Source organism: Hippocampus zosterae, chromosome 12 (assembly GCF_025434085.1).
Source record: "Hippocampus zosterae strain Florida chromosome 12, ASM2543408v3, whole genome shotgun sequence".
Taxonomy (NCBI): Eukaryota; Metazoa; Chordata; class Actinopteri; order Syngnathiformes; family Syngnathidae; genus Hippocampus; species Hippocampus zosterae.
In genome coordinates, this window is record NC_067462.1 from 2,986,548 (window position 1) to 3,003,277 (window position 16,730).

General features: G+C 45.8%; 2 protein-coding genes across 4 annotated transcripts; one reads left to right on the forward strand and one right to left on the reverse strand.

Moving 5' to 3' along the window:
- Positions 1-269: 269 nt before the first annotated feature.
- On the reverse strand, positions 270-8,250 carry ttf2 (transcription termination factor, RNA polymerase II). The gene is made up of 21 exons (XM_052082349.1): positions 8,133-8,250; positions 7,927-8,032; positions 7,758-7,844; positions 7,305-7,374; positions 6,161-7,123; positions 5,783-6,023; positions 5,465-5,695; positions 5,261-5,389; positions 4,801-4,951; positions 4,626-4,728; positions 3,979-4,169; positions 3,253-3,406; positions 3,061-3,152; positions 2,821-2,906; positions 2,592-2,716; positions 2,356-2,532; positions 1,817-1,875; positions 1,457-1,610; positions 973-1,055; positions 806-880; positions 270-722 (listed from the first exon to the last, which is right to left on the reverse strand). The coding sequence occupies exons 1-21, from the start codon at positions 8,158-8,160 to the stop codon at positions 578-580; spliced, it is 3,450 nt and encodes a 1,149-aa protein (XP_051938309.1). The 5' UTR covers positions 8,161-8,250; the 3' UTR covers positions 270-577.
- A 455-nt stretch (positions 8,251-8,705) lies between these two features.
- Positions 8,706-16,721, forward strand: cenpj (centromere protein J). 3 transcript variants are annotated; one of them, XM_052082353.1, is made up of 18 exons: positions 8,706-8,849; positions 9,700-10,023; positions 10,312-10,549; positions 10,698-10,794; positions 11,030-11,123; positions 11,257-11,814; positions 12,266-12,893; positions 13,168-13,300; positions 13,378-13,543; positions 13,625-13,756; positions 13,841-13,945; positions 14,022-14,109; positions 14,233-14,363; positions 14,480-14,557; positions 14,659-14,799; positions 14,874-14,958; positions 15,169-15,289; positions 15,923-16,721. In XM_052082353.1, exons 2-18 carry the CDS (start codon positions 9,727-9,729, stop codon positions 16,113-16,115), a joined length of 3,285 nt encoding a protein of 1,094 aa, XP_051938313.1. In that variant the 5' UTR covers positions 8,706-8,849; positions 9,700-9,726; the 3' UTR covers positions 16,116-16,721. The 3 variants fall into 3 exon arrangements, with proteins under 3 accessions (XP_051938313.1, XP_051938315.1, XP_051938314.1); XM_052082355.1 differs by having other exon boundaries at positions 13,841-13,921; XM_052082354.1 differs by having other exon boundaries at positions 13,634-13,756.
- Positions 16,722-16,730: the final 9 nt, after the last annotated feature.

Genomic DNA, 16,730 nt, shown 5'->3' on the forward strand with positions numbered 1-16,730 from the left:
GTAGAGGTCCAAGCAAAGCTCGTCAGCAAATGATGGGAAGTAAACTTCTCAAATTGTTGCGGAGAAAGATTAGAATCGCTCTTCGTAGAGCTGCTACTAAACAGCTGATCAGCTGCTAACTGCTCAACGTCAGCTCTGTCATGTACACAGATTAAATTGTGATAAATATTAAAAATATTAATGTACCACTTTGAAAAAAAATGTAATAAAATAGTAAGAGCGTGGTAATTACTTGTAGTTTGCAAAGCCGTTCCAGAAACGCATAAAACTGAAAGTCTTGTTTTTTTAATGAACACAAACAGCACAGTATTGTGAAATGTAAACAAAAAAAGCTAATGTAAATAAATAAAATTTCAAATGAGGGGTAATTATGCAGAAAGTTCTACTGCAAGCACTAAGGTGCCTTGAAGTGGGACAGCCAAGTCAGGAGCCCAGGAGTCAGTTGGGCTGGTGGGCGTCCTCCATGCTCCTTGCAAATACACAACTACAAAATGAAAATATTCGCCTGTTTGTACTTGGAAGTGAACCTTGGTTCTATTCATTTTTGTACCCAATGAATTTAAACACACTTCGATGTTCAAACGCCAAAAATGATCTTGAGGTCTGCTAGGGATAGCTTGGCGACGGCGTTGCCAGTTCCCGAGAGCACGCTCTGGGCCAGCTCCTTCTTCTTGGCATGCAGCGTGGCGATCTTCTGCTCCACTGTGCCCTCACACTCGAACCTGCAAGCAAACCTGATGCTGCTGCAGTCGCTACATCTGGCAAGAAGTGAAATGTTTGAGGATAAAGTGAGCGTGCCATTTACCGATGGATGCTGACATCTCTCCTCTGTCCCACGCGGTAGATTCGGTCACAGGCTTGGTCCTCTAAGGCTGGATTCCTGTCAACCATAATGTTGCCAATTGGTTAAAAAAAAAAAAAATCAAGAAACAGTTTCTCGAAAATTTCCTGTCCACTTTCCAGCTCACTCACCAGTGCATGTCCATGAGGAAGAGGTGATTCCCGCCGATGAGATTGAGGCCGACGCCTCCGGCACAGAGAGACACAAGCATCACCTTCCACATGAAAGAAACATTTCAAAAACAAGTAATTCACGCTGTAAGGAGCAACGATCGGGGTCCTCGCAGAGTGATCAAACATCACCGCTATCTGATGTGCAAATGTGAAATATGACGAAAACTAATATGTCCCACTATGTCTTGTCGGGTATGGATTCTTGAGACTTTTTTTGTGGGTCTTCTCATTATAGAAATGCTTGCCAAAATTAATGTTGCAAAGTAAAACTATTAATAATAATGAAGGGGGGTCCCCTAAAAATGGGCAAAATGGCCCTAAATTGTCACTTAAAAGCAAGATGGCGAGAGAAATACTCAGCAAATTCTTTCTACATTGCAAAGTGAAACCGTCTTCGGGAGCTGATTTTTGGGGGAGGGCGCTCGGCGTACGGATGAGTCACCTGCGGTCCCTTGGGGTTGGTGTTGAATTCCTCCACCAGGTCCATGCGGCGTTTCGGGTTGACAGTTCCATCGATGACGCCGTAGCGGAGGCCCATCTGCTTCAGGTGGACGGCCATGATGCCCAGCATGCTGGTCCACTGGGACATGATCACGCTGTCACAACACAGAGTTTCACAAGTCATACCAAGTAGAACACAAAAAGGTTGCGGAGGCTCAAACAAAGCCCTTGGTTCCCCCACTTCCAGCTCCAACTTTGGGGTAGCGTACATTTCCCAATGCAAATTTTGCGGCAACTGCAAATGATGCAAATTTCAGGGCCTTGGTAGCGCCTTCCTTCCACATTTTGGAGTCACGGTTACCTTTTCTGGTTGTCACCGCTCGCTCGGATGGCCTCCAGCTCTGACACAATGGCAGAAATCTGTAAAAAAAAAAATGTTTTCAGGAAAAATGCTCATAGTTGACATTTTTATTTGGGTTGAATTCCAGAGTAGGAGTGTGGCAAAATACCAGCCTTTGTATTTTCCCAAATGGCTGCTTCAAACAAAAATGGCCAACTTCCTATTCAATGAGGTCCTTGAGACTTTTTGGTGCCGATATGCCCACCTAATTTTAGCATTAATTGGTGAAACTGGTGCTGAGTTTTTTCGAACCCTTTCTAAAGCTTCCACAAACTACGAGCCCTGGAATATGGCCAACTTGCTCAATTTTGGGTATGGGCCCTGCAAAAATTTTCTAGTGTCCTGCCATGACACAAAATTTCATGTTGTTTGATCTAATTGATGTCGGGGGAGATTTTTTTTGCAAACCTTTCAGCGTCCAATTATAATACTGAATATGTATGTGCACTATCAGGTTGTTGCACAGCATCTGTTGTCATGGCGCGAGTCTACTTGCCCACCTTGGTGCTCCTGCTGCTCTCGTCAAACAGCCGCAAAGGGAAACGTGTCCCATTCAGGCCCACCGTGTCCTCGCCACCATCTGACGCCGAGGACACGGATGTGAGCGACAGAGCGTTGAGCTGCTCCTCCAGGGTCAAGACCACATCATCGCCTTGCAGCTCCGATGAATCCAGAGTCTGAGACAGATGGAAAAAAGTGAGGTCACGCGCAAGTGTGTGTATGTGTGTGTGTGTACCTTTTTAAGCAGTGATAGGTGGCAGCAGCACTGTCGCAGACGCAGCAGCAGCGACAAGATGTGGGCGGTGCTGGCAGCCCGCTGTGGTTGTTGGGATGAAGCCACGGGCAGGTCAGATTGGGACGCTGAAGTGAAACAACAGGGAAGGGCATACACACACACACACACACACATGCACACATTTCAACTTTGATCAAATAAAATTAAAACAACTGAATTGATGCCTTACCCTTGTCAAAGGGATTGGAAGCAGAGGCGCTCTCTCCCTTTAAGTCGTTCCCTTCGTGTCTCTTCAGGTAGTTCTGCAGAGTAGATCTAAAACCAAAAGAGCAAGTCAAAGTCCTCTTTCAGTTTATTCTTTCACTTTGCAGGTCATCAAATGCCACAGGTACCAAATTTGCCAACAGTAAACTAGGATCCGAGGGCCAAATTTGGTACATGCCTAAAAAAAATAAGTATTGTGTGTCACCTGGACTGGGCAAATACCACGTCATAGACCGCTTGCTCGTCCTCAGACAGTTTAAGTTGATGCACCTTACAGGTCCGGTCAGGAAGCGCCACCTGTTGACCGGATATTTGCTTTGTTTTGTTTTTTTGTGGTGCTATGAATTTTGTTGAGGTATGCCAAAGGCCTGCGTGTAATTCTAACGAGATTCCATACCAACGGTTTTCCTGAAGAATCCTGCTGGTTTTTGGTTCGTCGCAGCAACAAAGCCCTGGTCAGGATGTTGAGTCGTTCCCTGCCTCGCTTGGAGCCATTGTTCACTTGCGCCTTCCATAGTTTGTACTCATCAAATGGAGCGCAGCGCAGAAACCTGGACGGGGCAGCAAAAAAAACCTCAAACATGGGATTTTACATGGAAGGTTTACAATACGGAGTAAAGTGTAATCTGGCTCAGATCTGGATTAAATTTCTTGACATTAAAGCATCGGATCAAGAAGAAAAAAAAGCTAATTTTATTCAAATTGGATTAGATTAAATGGTCAAATCTTGTCCAATATGAACAAAACATAAAATAGATTGAGCCAAACTGAATCCAGATTTGATCCAAATTGTGCATTTGAGATCTGATATTTGATTGTCTCTTGCTTTTATTTTTTCCTCTCTCTCTCTCCTTCTCTCACTTGAATATGAATTACCTGTTCAGAACTCACATTCCCGAAAAATTGAGACCCGATCCGGATTAAAGCTTGCTGTCCTATCCAGATTTGATTCAGATTGTGCATTTCATTTTTCTTGAGATATATACCGAATAAAACATGGTAAGTGAGGCTTGCCATGTTTGCTGCTAAATGCGGATTCTTGCTCGCACCCAGATGAAACGTGACAATTTCGGAGGGTCTCGACATTGTGTTTGGAGGAGGTCACAATGAAGGTGATTCTTACTTGAGCAGCGAGTACATATCCAGCAGGTTGTTCTGGATGGGCGTGCCGGTCACGGCCCAGCGGGCGGCCGCCCTCAGCTGGCACACGGCCATGGACTGCTGCACCTTGGGGTTCTTAATGTTGTGCGCCTCGTCCAGGATCACACGGGCCCACGCCACACGCATGAGGGGGCCGCCGCCCGCTGCGGCTGGCTGAGGAAGCATTCGTGATGTCAATTAGCATGTTACGGAGGCTCCATTTTATCAAAGACCCAACTGATGTGTCAAACAAAAAAGTGTGGTATGAGTACAGTATCGCTGCTGGCACGTGTGCTCCCTCTAGTGGTATTTCAGGAGATGTAATAGTATTTTTAAGTCACTTCTGAGTACAGTCTTGTATCAATTTAAGATAATTTGACTTTCAGTGGATTGAGGACTATTTAATTCACTTTTAAGAAGTATATGTGAAATTCCACATTGTACATAAAGACTTGGGCCAACGGCACAAGTGTATTTTAATTAATGTTGGTCCTTATGGTGAAGTTTGGTGAGCAAGTATTTTTTGAGTTAGTACTTGGTATAAAAAAGTTTAACAACACTGGTCGTGGATAATAGCATCACCGGGAAAACTCTGAATGAGTGCGCTTCATATTTCGATATTTCACCCACCGCATCTTTGGCTTCCTTGTTGGGTTGGTCCGCCTCCTTTTGGCCAGGCGCTTCCCTGGACACCAAAGCGTATGTGGTCACCACCACGTCGTGTTGAGCCAGCCTGCCAGACATGGCACCATTGGTCAGTCAAATTGCTTTGGTTCTGCGTGTGTGTATGTGCGTGCGTGCTTACACTCGGGCGTTCTTGTTGCGGTCCGATCCATGGTACAAGTACACGCTGAGGCGACCTGCCTTCACGTGTCGCTCAATCTCCTTCTTCCAGTGGTGGACCAGCGAGGCCGGGCAGATGACCAGCGTGCCTTTGGAGGGCCTCGGTCGGCAATCTGGGAGGCATTTTTTCAGTCATAAAATTGTCAAAACTAAAAATGTGAAACGCTTGAGATTTGGGGGTCATTTCAATTCTATGCATTTTATTTATTCATAGTAATAGTCCTTTTTATTTATGTAAAGGAATTTTGAATGATGTAATGGCATCTTTCATGTATTTGATGGCTTAAAAAAAAGGTGTGAGTGGAATTATTTACCGTAAGTGCATTTTTACCTATTCAATAGATTTAAAAAAATGGACTTAATCCCAATTTATTATTCATTCAATGTCCTTTAAGTAAATTTCCTGTCTTATTTGATGTTACCAGTTTTTGACAGCCAGCCTTCCTCCTGCTTCTTCTCCTCCTCGTCCTCCCCTTCCGCCTTCACCTTGCTCTTCTGCGCCAACATGAGGGCGATCATGGTGAGCGTTTTCCCCAGGCCCATGTCGTCCGCTGCAGCCGCAAATACAGCGGGTGTTCAAATCAAAATTCATTTCATGATGAATACACTTCATCTGCCGCCTTTACCCAAAATGCCTCCGCATGGATTCTGTGCTTCCCTCCACAGCAGCCAGGCCAGAGCTCTCCTCTGGTGAGCCAACAGCGACACCCGGAGACCCCTAGGGTCCGGCGCCTCGGCGTCGGCGGCCGGGCAGGACTCCAGCGACGTGTGCAGGTGGTCGATGGCCTTGCACGTGGCGTTTTTCACGGCCAGCAGGCGGTTGTCCGTCATGCGGCCGCCGTAGTAGGCCTGGTGCTCTACCCGTTTGGGACCGTATTCAGGGAGTTTTTCTTATACATTAGGGATTTGTACAATTACATACATAGCGGAGGTAATGTACTGACCTCCATGCATCTGGGAGAAGCCCCGATTTGGCTGTGGGTGGGGTCCTGGGGCAGGAGGGGCCGGAATGAGGATGGTGCCCCCCGGGCGGCTGAAGGGGTTCGCTACCTGGCTGGTGGGTGGCTTCTCATCTGCGGGAGTGAGGTCGAGAGACTCCAGAGCCGCCTCCAGCTCTCTGACCTGAGTCCTCAGACGCTCACCTTTGTCTGGCAGCGCCGCCACGTTTACCACCGCCAGCGTAGCCTTGGACGTGCCGGCATGACAGCGGGAAGATAGTTAGAAATTGACTTCTGCTGGGCAAGGCGGCGGTGTAAGTAATAAAGTCGCAAAGTTTCTTTTTCGAGGTAACTGTGGCAGTGTTGCAGGCAGTTGAGGCTCACCTTTTTCTGCTGGAGCTGAGTGGACAGCATCTTGTGCATCACATGGGAGGCCGGCTGAAAGGCGGAGTAGGAAGTCAGAGGCTTCTGGATGGCGGTGGAGGTGAGGGTCTGGTGGGGCTTTTGAGGGGGCTTTACAGACACCAGCGCAAAGTCGTCGTCCTCATCATCTTGGCACTGTTTGCTTTGATGGGGTCTCCACTGCCCTGCGCTGTTGTCAGACTTTCCGGAGGCAACCGTTTCACTTTTGGGCGGAGATGAAGAGATGCTTGGCGTGGAGGAACCTCCAAAGGCAACCATTTCACTTTGGGGGGCAGTCGTGGAGGCAACAGACATTGGCATGGAATCTTTGGAGGTGGCCATGTTGGTATTGGGTACAGATGGAGAGCTCCGCTCGGTTACTGCTGGACCTCTGAAGGAGACCGTTTCACTGTTGGGTGCAGACATGGAGACACCGGAGGTGGGCATTTCGCTTTTGGGTACAGCCGTGGCAGTGATGGAGGTGGCCGTGTTGCTTTTGGGCCCAGACATAGAGACTCCGGAGGTGGCCATGTTGTTTTTCAGTTTACAAGTGGAGACACTCGTTGTTTCAACAGAACCTTTGGAGGTGGCCATGTCACTTTTGGGAACAGATATAGAGATGCTTGTTTCTGTTACAGAACCTCCAGAGGTGGTTATGTCACTTTTGCTTGGAGGATGTGTTTTATCCCCAGATTTCTTCTTCAGCTTCATCCCTGCTGGAAGATGTTGTCCTCTATGTGTTTCAGGTGTGACTGGCCTACCTTCCCCCTCACCTTCTTCTGCTCTACTTTTCGTCTCCATGTTGTCTTTGCTTTCACTTTGTCTTTGCATCTTCCTCCACTGTGATTCTTGGCCCAGTTTTTCCGGAGCCTTGAAGGGGTTTCGCACTGGTGGCAGACAGGAAGCGTGTGCCGATTTTTTACACTTATTCTCATCCATCTCTGGCTGTAAAATGATGACAAACGTTGACAAAAGTGATCATTTGACGACTTGTCACGACATGTACATAGATAATGCACATGTGATCCAGCACGCAGTGGATTTTATTTTTACTCAATGCATTATTTGTAGTTCTGGGTTTTTTTCCTATTCTCCATGTTAGAGTAAATGTCAAATGTAGTCTTACCATAGCCCAGGGCACATTTCCACACCATCGCTGTCCGGCTTTTTTACCCTCAACGCACCTGTAGAACAACCTGAGGCAGAAAAAAAAATATACAGCATAATGTCATATCTGAATGCTAATAGAGACAGAGTCTACCAAGGTACTCACACTGTGTACTTTAGTAGACGTGCCCATTTTTGTGGAAAGGAAGATCACTAAAAGTCCTGATTCAACCTCTTCAAGTTAAAAAAAAAAAAGAACCGATTCTGAAACTTATTGAAGGGAATGAAGAAAGAAAAACGTAAAAGTGGTTAAAGGACGCTTTGATTATCGCCTCGTTCGTCTATAATTTCTTCAGACAACAAGGTATATGCAAGCATAGTGGTTACGATTGATGACTTTCCATGTTCTTTGGGTCGCACATAATGCCCACGCAGAAACAAACCTGGACCGATCAGTTCGATAGCTACCCACCTGTCGCACTCTTCCTGCTGGCTGTACGTCAACGCCTGGAGCTCCACGATGGAATCTTCATGCTGGAGGCAGCGAGAGGCCGAGATGCTGAGTGGGAAGGGGAATGGATGATGAATAGCAACTTCAATTCAATGTCAAAAAAAATATTGAAGAGACACACCAATCAGACCTGGCCACTCTGCTGAAGTCACAGCCACGCTTGTCCACACACACGTAAAAGCTTTTGCCTTTGCTTGGGCCATCTTTCACGCCAGTCTTTAGCATACATACCCCACCTGAAAGACAACACAAAGCGTAATTGTGAGTTAAAGAAAGATGTACCCATAGCCAAAAACACGAATTATTTCCCGAATGATGTGTAGTTTAACGCCTTACCGTGGACATCACATGTAACTTTGTCCATAATTGACTAACGTCTCGAAATGCGCTTGGAAATGAAAACTTCTGATATTCGTGTCATGTGGCCATTTTGTATCGACCAATCAGTCTTCGCCAAAAGGGATGTTCGATGTACGCGTGTCATGATAAAAGTAATATTCCAAATGTCATCACATATGTCGAATACTTTGCAAGATATCCACAAAACACAAAATACAAATTTAATATATGTCACTTAAAATGTGTATTTACTGGTGATACTGCGGTGAATAAAGTATTTGTAAAACCGCTGGCTTTATTGTGAATTAGGAGACCGGATATAGTTTATCAGGATCCACTGACGTTCAAGTTTGCTTCTATTTTTTTCTTTTTAAGAAGAAAAAGTGAGGACTGAATTTGATATCTGCGCTATTTATATGTTTATCTCCGGTAAGTAATAAATCTTAACAACTAGACACTCCAACTCTAATAATACATCTGATTTTGTGTATAATTATATTATTCCACAATCATGCACTTCACCCTCCAGCCAGCCGGCGACGCTAACTTTACAATCGCATCGGAGCAATCCGCCACTGTTTGCGCCTACGTCACTGTCGCGGGCTTTGTTTTGATATGGCGGCAAGTTTGTGAAGTTCCCCTTTTAGGAGGGTGGTGGAGTTTTAAACATCTGTGTTAAACGTCGTCACCTCACTCTACTTATTTGCGCTGAAGGTAATTCTCGCCCATGCTTGCGTGTGTTTGTATCCACTTTTAAGTGGCCGACCGGAATTTTCCCGTAAAGTTTTTGGCGCCCCTGGACACTTTCTCTTTTATTTTTGCAATTCTCAAAACGGCTGTCATGATTCACGCTCGAGGCAGCGTAGGAGGTTCATTGACAGTGGATCGTAATGGCCAGCTGAGGAAAACACCGTGGAACAACCCCGATTCTAATATTTGCTTCTTGTAATTGTTGAAATTAGTACCCAAGAGTATATTCTCTTCATTTCTTAGCGTGTTTCGTGGTTGCATTGCTTCCAGTACTTGTGGGTGTTTCAATGACCAATTAGACTTTAGTCTCTCGTGTCAATGAAATCCGCCCAGAGCCTTCAGAATCAGGACTGCTGGCTGGTTTCTCTAACCAATCAAATTTCATGATGTCGAAATTTTTGCAATCTCTGATTGGTTAGCCAGCGCCAAACTACCACCAAAACACCCCTGTAGCGATCTACACACATTAATCCATGTAACAATCAGATTCTCTCCTCAGTCTGAGGCCTTTTATTTAAAAGGGTCGTGCTATGTTATTACCAAACATTGCTTCTGAGCTGCTCCAGATGATGTATGTGGCACAGTGGTGGTTATTAATAACCCTCGTGGCATGGTTTAAGGCTCCACTGAAGGCCAAGTTGCCAAATGCATAAGCATGTCACTGCTTATGCAACAAGTGATGCTAATTTTAAATAGTCTTGTAAGCGTTGCCAATAGTATGTTCCGCTTGACATGGAAATCATGTGAAAACCAAGTTTGATTCGCTACAATCCTAACCTGTCACCATTCACTGTTGCTCAAACACCGGATTAAGAACAACCAAGAACGGGGTGGCAGCATCATGTCCTCTCCCCTCGCCGGGCTTCCGCACTCTTCGTCTGACTTTTTGGCCCGCTGGATGCCAAGCAGCACCAGGGCCGGTGTGATTCTGGACCCTGGCTGTCTGCGGTATGACTCCACGGGAGCTGCCGTGACCTCGGAGCCGGAGGACTTTGCTCCCATTGCCACCTCAGTGGACAGCAGCTGCCTAGATGTTGAGAGCCTTTCCGGGGCACCTGGAAGATACAGTGAGGCGGGCAGGCTGGAGGAGACGCCCAACAGCTCCCAGGAAGTTTCCATTACGATGAAGCTGGATCAGGTAGTCATAATAATAAGTGCACGTGTTTGATCTCTGAATGGGCCAAAAGCAAAAATCTATGCAGGGATGCCTTCAAGGTTTATAATCGTCTATCGATGCTTACAATGGCGACAAAGCACTACTTCTATATCCCTGAAACGCCTCAAATCAGGTCAGAAAAGTTCTGTGAAATATATATTGGTTGAAATGATTGCCAGCCACTCGCAGGATTATGACAAGGTATTTTACTGTATTTTTTTTGAATGCCACAAAACACTTACATAAGATATTCTGCATTTCCTCACGCAGCTGAGGAGGTGGCAGCAGCACTTGCAGGAGCAGCTGAAAGTTGACCAGCTGGACCAGCTCCTTTGCCTCCAGGAGAAGCAGCAGCAGCAGCAGCAGAGGGCTGCAGGAGCCTCTAGTCCTGGGCACAACCACTCCAGTCATCCCGAGGGAGCCCAAAAGCACCGGCACCAAGAAGAGGAAGCGCTCACACGGCTAGAAAACTGTCAAAATAGTACTGAAAGGCATGATGAGGAAGATGGTGAGTGGTTTCTTGTTGGACAGTGTTCCTTGTCGCTCCATCGTTTGTGCCCCCGCTATAATGCAGATTTTGTTTTTTAAAAACAGGGGGCTTCACTGTATAAAAAGTGACATCAACATATTAATATATTTTTGTGTGGGTCTCGCAGGCCCGAAACATGATGGGTTTCCCACGCCAAGAGCAAATACCAATAACCACAACACTCACGACAACAAAAGAAAAGATAACCGAATGATACGAGACAGGTAAGATGAAGGACAGTCATTTTCCTTATTCGTTGCCCATAACTTAACATCTCTTTCCTAGTCATGGTTGAATGTATGAATTTTCCTCATGAATACATCATCATTACGTAAAGGTCCTGAAAAGCGGGAGAACTTAAATTGCTAAACAATAAACTGCGAGAAAACTCATTGAATAGATACAAACATATGCAAATGTTCTTGTGTCTGTGTTATTTGTGTGTGTGTGTCTTTACAGACCAATCCAGGCAGGCAAGCAAACATTTGAAGAGATGCTAGAGGAGCAGCTGAGATTGGAAGAGCACAGGTTGAAATCTGCCCAGCAACAGCAGGTCAGACAACCCTATAAGTGTCCATGTTTAGAAGAAGAAGAAAAAAAGAGAGAGTCTATCTCAAATAAAACAAAGAGGAAAATTGTGATAGAACTTTTGGGCCAGAAATGGAAAAGTTTCAATCTGTTAACAGAATCCAGATGGAGGGCAGTCAGCGCCGCCCCCTAAACGGGCATTTCTGAGGCGAGGCGAGGGCTTGTCTCGATTTACCAGGAAGTCTTCTCTTCCCAAAGAGGACCTAAACGCAGATCTCAAACCATCAAGCCAGGCCACAGTCGTAACCCGCACCACCTCGGAGAAAGGGGTGGAGCAGCGACTTCCCGTCCAGCGCAAAACCGCCACCATGAACAAGGAGAACCGTCCGAGAGACGAAAGGGACAGAAGAGATGTCAGGGTTGAGATGAAAGCAACGCGGACCAAAGTGTTGGGATGCCACCAGAGACAAAACACAGGGGGGGAAGTGAGGACTAACAGACAAGTGGAGGAAAGTAAAACCGCAACGAAGCAGGCAGACGCGCGGGCAGTGTTGCCCAACGTGCTTCAAGAATCACTCGAGACGTCCTTGGTGGAGAAGCTGCGCCGTTGGGAGTGCGAACGCCATCTGGAGAGCATGGAGCTGGGAGAGTTTGAGCTACTGGAGCAAGCGGCGGACGAGCTCTCCTTCTCATCCAACTCTTCCTTCGTCAGCAAGGTGACAACTATCCCGGACGCCTGGCAGGCTCACTTTCATTTTGACTTGAATTTGAAATAACCAAATGTGGTTCTTGACCATAAAAGTAGCGCTCTGGCCATTTTGACTGAAGGGACCATATAAGGGTTCCTGGCTTGTAAAGTCCGAAACTGGAATCCAAGGTGACCAATTTGGGTTGCTTAGCATGTGATGAGATACTCTGGCGTTTCTTTTTATAATTAAGTGGTAAAAGATGGTTCCTTGCCACATAAAGGAGCTACTCTGTGTTGAGTTTGAAGATGTTTCCTTGTCTACTGAGGTCCTCTTATGCCTATTTTCACTTAAAGTGAAAGTGAGATCCAATTTCAGCCTTCACAGGCATCGAGATTTGCTTTTTTTTTTTTACCAGACATGTTTTGAGACCATGACTGTGCAGTACAATGACGTTTTGTTTTTTGGAGGGGATCTGTAGATTCTGCAGATGGACCGCGAGAAGCAGAAGCTGTTGGGTGTGGCCGGGCTCCACCAGAGACGACTCTCATCAACACCCATCAAGCTGCCACCGGCCAGAGAGCAGCAGCGGAGTCCCGAAATTATCAGTGGCGCCGTGAAAGGCCATGACGAGGAGGAGGAGTCCTCATCAGAGGCCCACGACAACGTTAAAGAGACCGAACGGATCGTCGACCCGCCGGGTTTTCTCAGCAGCGTATGCTACCCCGTCCCGTCGGAGCCGCCGTACGACAAGCGCTCTTACCAGGATGACAACGGCGAGAGCGAAGACGTGGTCAGCAGTATTGGCGACGACGAAGATGACGACTCTTCCACACTGGAGGACGACAAAGATGCGACACCGGGTCAAGTTGTGTTTGATGACGACACCACGTGGAACGAGACGGACGACACAGCGGTCAGCATCGAACCCGTTGACGCAGAAGCGGCCAATCAAGCGTCAGATGTTGCTCCTACCCTGCCTCCTCCTCCAAACTCCAAACTTATGATGAAATTGTTCCCTGCGCTCAAGCCAAAGACCCAAAATGCACCTCTTCCTCCGCCTGACATCACCTCAACCTCCCCACCCGACAAGACGGACAACAAGCCAGGTGAGACGTTGAAATTAAATGTCATCAGAGAATCCAGATTGCACATTTGCCAGCAATGTAAAGCTAAGATGTAAATCCCACTGATCATCTTTTTGATTTTGCCATTTTTGTCGCATCTTAATTTGCGCCCCACCGATTACTCTGCTGGCTAATTTAATTGTCAGATATTATTGGCAAGAATTGCCCTTTTTTCCAGCTGGGATGGGCTCCAGCTCACCCTAACTCCTGTGAGAACAAGCCCAAAAGAAAATGGATACGTTTTCTGCTCAAACAGAGCAGCAGGTCCAATCCACACAGTTGAGGGAGCGACTGGTGGAGCTGGAGATCGAGATTGAGCGTTTCAAGAAGGAAAACGCAGCGTTGGCCAAGCTTCGACAGGAAAACGAACAGAACCAGGAGAACCTCAGGTTGTGGAAGATGCAAGACCCTCCCCCGGCCCCACTCCACTGTCCCCGTGGCTCTATTAACATGCCGGCTTCTCCAGGAAGGAGCGGCTGGCGTGGGAGCAGGAGCGAGCCGAGCAGCTGGCTCGATTTGAGGAGTACAAGAGGGAAGAAACGGCGAAGCTGCAGCGCGAACGCAAAGTCTTTGAGAAACACGCATCGGCCGCCCGAGCCGTGCCAGACAAGAAGGAACGTGAGGAGATACAGGTACACACACCTTAACCGCTCTTCGACACCAATGTGTTCGCGTCCCAATCAAATGAACGTGATGTCATTTCCTGCCCCGAGGCTCTGAAGCAGCAGCTGAGCTCCCTACAAGAGGACCTGAAAAAGAAGGAGAGTCGCTGGTCCGCCACTCACGGTCGCCTCCGCCAGCAGATCGACTCGCTCGGCCAGGAGAACAGCGAGTTGAGAGACGAGGTGAATGCCAGACCAAAGCAAATGAAAGTCTCTTTTTTTTAACCCGTCTCTTTAAAAGTGCTCTCCTCCATCTTATCACATGAGGTGCGTATGCTGGAAAAACTTCGCCTGAGTGCCTTGAAGAACTCTGTAGTCACAGAAAAAGACGTCAGACATGGGCCTTCTGTGAGCAAAGGAGTCACGTTTGCTGTTGAGTACGATGATCATTACTAAACATGACTATTCCTCACCTAAATCACACTTTTTTTCCCCCGCACGTCTGCAGAGTCCTCTGGACTCGAGGAGTGTCAGCCCTCCACGTGGCAGCGCTGCAGCGCCCCCTAGAGGCAACTCCACTGCACAAGCAAGTAAAGGTGAAAACATCTTCAAAGCATTCAGATGATCAGATAATAATTGTGCGAGATTCCAAGTGTACAAAAAAGTGTAAGGCCGGTGTGCATTGGGAAAAAGATAAACAGACATACTTGTATGTGTAGGGACGAAGAGCAGCCTGAAAAAAACAACAGAGTCCTCCTCTTCCTCATCACCACGAGAAGTGTCAGAGGAAAAGCAAATGGCTGCCAAAGAGAACTCTCCAAATGAACAAGATTCTGACAGCTACTCGCCGGTCAGAGATGGCATCCTGACCATCCTTCCGCAGTCTATAACAATTCTCAGTTGTCTTTGATTTGTAGACTTAAAACTAATAATCACACAAATGTTCATCCTTTCTAATCGATTCAGTTGGTGTGGGAGTCCAATGAAGCAGACAGAAGCGAGACGACATCTTTGCAGGAAGTCATCACGCATCCTGATGGCAAGGTACTGGGCTCACACCAAATCTGAATTTTTCATGACCTCATTAGTATTTGTAAGACCGAAAGCAAAATCGTCTGACTGCAAGATGGCTGTGTGCGTTCCAGGTGGAGACGGTCCTGGCGGGTGGCGATCGCGTCATTGTCTATCCCAACGGCACCACAAAACAGGTGTCGTGTGACGGCACGACTGTCACAGTAAATTTCTTCAATGGTGACACCAAAGAAGTCACGGCCGACCACAGGGTGGTGAGTGCAGCCCAGTGGACCCCTCGCGTCTATTTCTATTTTTCGCTCTTAAATAGTTCTCCTCTGGTCCCTAGTTGTACTACTATGCCGACACCAAGACGACGCACATCACATACCCGGATGGTATGGAGGTCCTGCACTTCCCCAACAATCAGATAGGTCAGACATAAACCATTCATGTTCATTGCAAACATTCTACAGGTACTTTTTTTCTCAAATTATACATTTGGGGGGGATATCAATCAGATGTATTGCAGTATCGTATTCCTTAGTAAGGCATGATACGGTTTCCAATAATATACGGTCCATCCTATACGGATATTTTGTCTCAGATCTGTGCTCAAGGTGGCATCCATTTTGTGTTTGTAGAAAAACACTTCCCAGATGGCCGTAAAGAAATCACATTTGCAGACCAGACGGTGAAGACCCTTTTCCCAGACGGCAGCGAGGAGAGCGTCATGACGGACGGAACAGTCGTACAAATCAAAACGTAAGTACGAGCACATTTGCCCAACAAAATGAATTATTTTACGGAAAATTGTAACTATTCACATTTTTAAAAAATGACATCATAACCAATAAAACGTCTGCACCTAAATTACTTTATTCCTTTAAAATTGCAAATGTACTTAATTTGATTCCCATCAAAATTATGACTTTGTCCCCACGAAATTGACCATTTCCATAGATAAATTTCACATACCGTAATTACAATGTAATTCCTGTAAAATTTAGGAATTCACATCAGTAGAATTTCAACATTATTGGAATAGAAAATACAAATGTATTTGCATAAATCACAACTTAATCCACATAAGATTGGAATTCTTCTAAAATTAGATTTCATTCCCACTAAATTTATTACTCTACAATTGATTCATTTCCCGCCAAATTTTAGTCTGCTCTCATAAATCAGAATTCTATTCGTGAAAGTCCCGACAATCCTCACAAAATTACATGTAAAATGTATTTCTATAGTTTCGTATAAAATAACTATTCCCGCAAAATGCTAACTTTAATGAATGTATAATGTTAACCTTTTCCATTCCCGTACATTTTCAAACGTATTGGAAATCCGCAAAGCGGGCGCTTAAGCCACTAATGGCATCTTGGTGGCCAACAGGGACGGCACCAAGGAGATCCATTTCAACACGGGACAGAAGGAGGTGCACACGGCTGACTACAAGAGGCGAGAGTACCCCGACGGCACGGTCAAGACTGTCTACACCGACGGACGGCAGGAGACGCGATATCCTGGAGGACGGCTCCGCGTCAAAGACAAATACGGAAACGTGCTGACGGACGAGCGGCAGTAGACACGCCACACGTACTGTTCTAGAGCGCCACCAAACACAAGGAGCCTTTTCTATTTATTTTTTTCCAGTTTGGAACTCCATTTTGGCGCGTTACAGCCACACCGATAAAACAATGTTAAAAAATGTTTAAAAATTACAACATATATGTTGTAATGTTGAAGAATGATCCCCTGCTAGTAGTACAAGAAAAACTTTTAAATGTTTAGAACTGAGCCCTTAAAAAAAGTTGCAGTATTATACATGTATATTTTTTGTAAACTGAACAAATGTCTATATTTGTGTAACTTATTTATCAATGTAATAATTTTTTTGTAGAAGATTTACCATTAAAATATTACAACTTTCTTATGTAATTTCTACATTATTTTCAATTTTATTCACATAATGCACAAGCTCATTCCTGAGTGACTTTTACCTGGACCACTTAAAAAAAGTGTTAATATTGCTTTTAAAAAGGTGCTAACGTTATGGTCAAAAGTGATAAAGTGTCCATTTCTTTTACACACCCATTGCTCACTATTTTTCACTTTTAAATGTTCCCTAAGCACTACGTTGACTTCTTTTATCTGTGACTCTTAAAAGGTCAAAATAAAGGAAGCTTTTTTTTCACAAATC

What these genes read in the sequence shown, in the direction of transcription:
- ttf2 (XM_052082349.1), bottom strand. Translation starts at nt 8,160, where the DNA reads ATGGACAAAGTTACATGTGATGTCCACG. An exon ending in AGTTACATGTGATGTCCACG is followed by an intron (nt 8,033 to 8,132) that starts GTAAGGCGTTAA and finishes GTTGTCTTTCAG; the next exon opens with GTGGGGTATGTATGCTAAAG. An exon ending in AGCGGTGACAACCAGAAAAG is followed by an intron (nt 1,611 to 1,816) that starts GTAACCGTGACT and finishes GTGTTGTGACAG; the next exon opens with CGTGATCATGTCCCAGTGGA.
- cenpj (XM_052082353.1), top strand. Translation starts at nt 9,727, where the DNA reads ATGTCCTCTCCCCTCGCCGGGCTTCCGCACTCTTCGTCTGACTTTTTG. An exon ending in AACCGAATGATACGAGACAG is followed by an intron (nt 10,795 to 11,029) that starts GTAAGATGAAGG and finishes GTGTCTTTACAG; the next exon opens with ACCAATCCAGGCAGGCAAGC. An exon ending in TCACGGCCGACCACAGGGTG is followed by an intron (nt 14,800 to 14,873) that starts GTGAGTGCAGCC and finishes TCTGGTCCCTAG; the next exon opens with TTGTACTACTATGCCGACAC.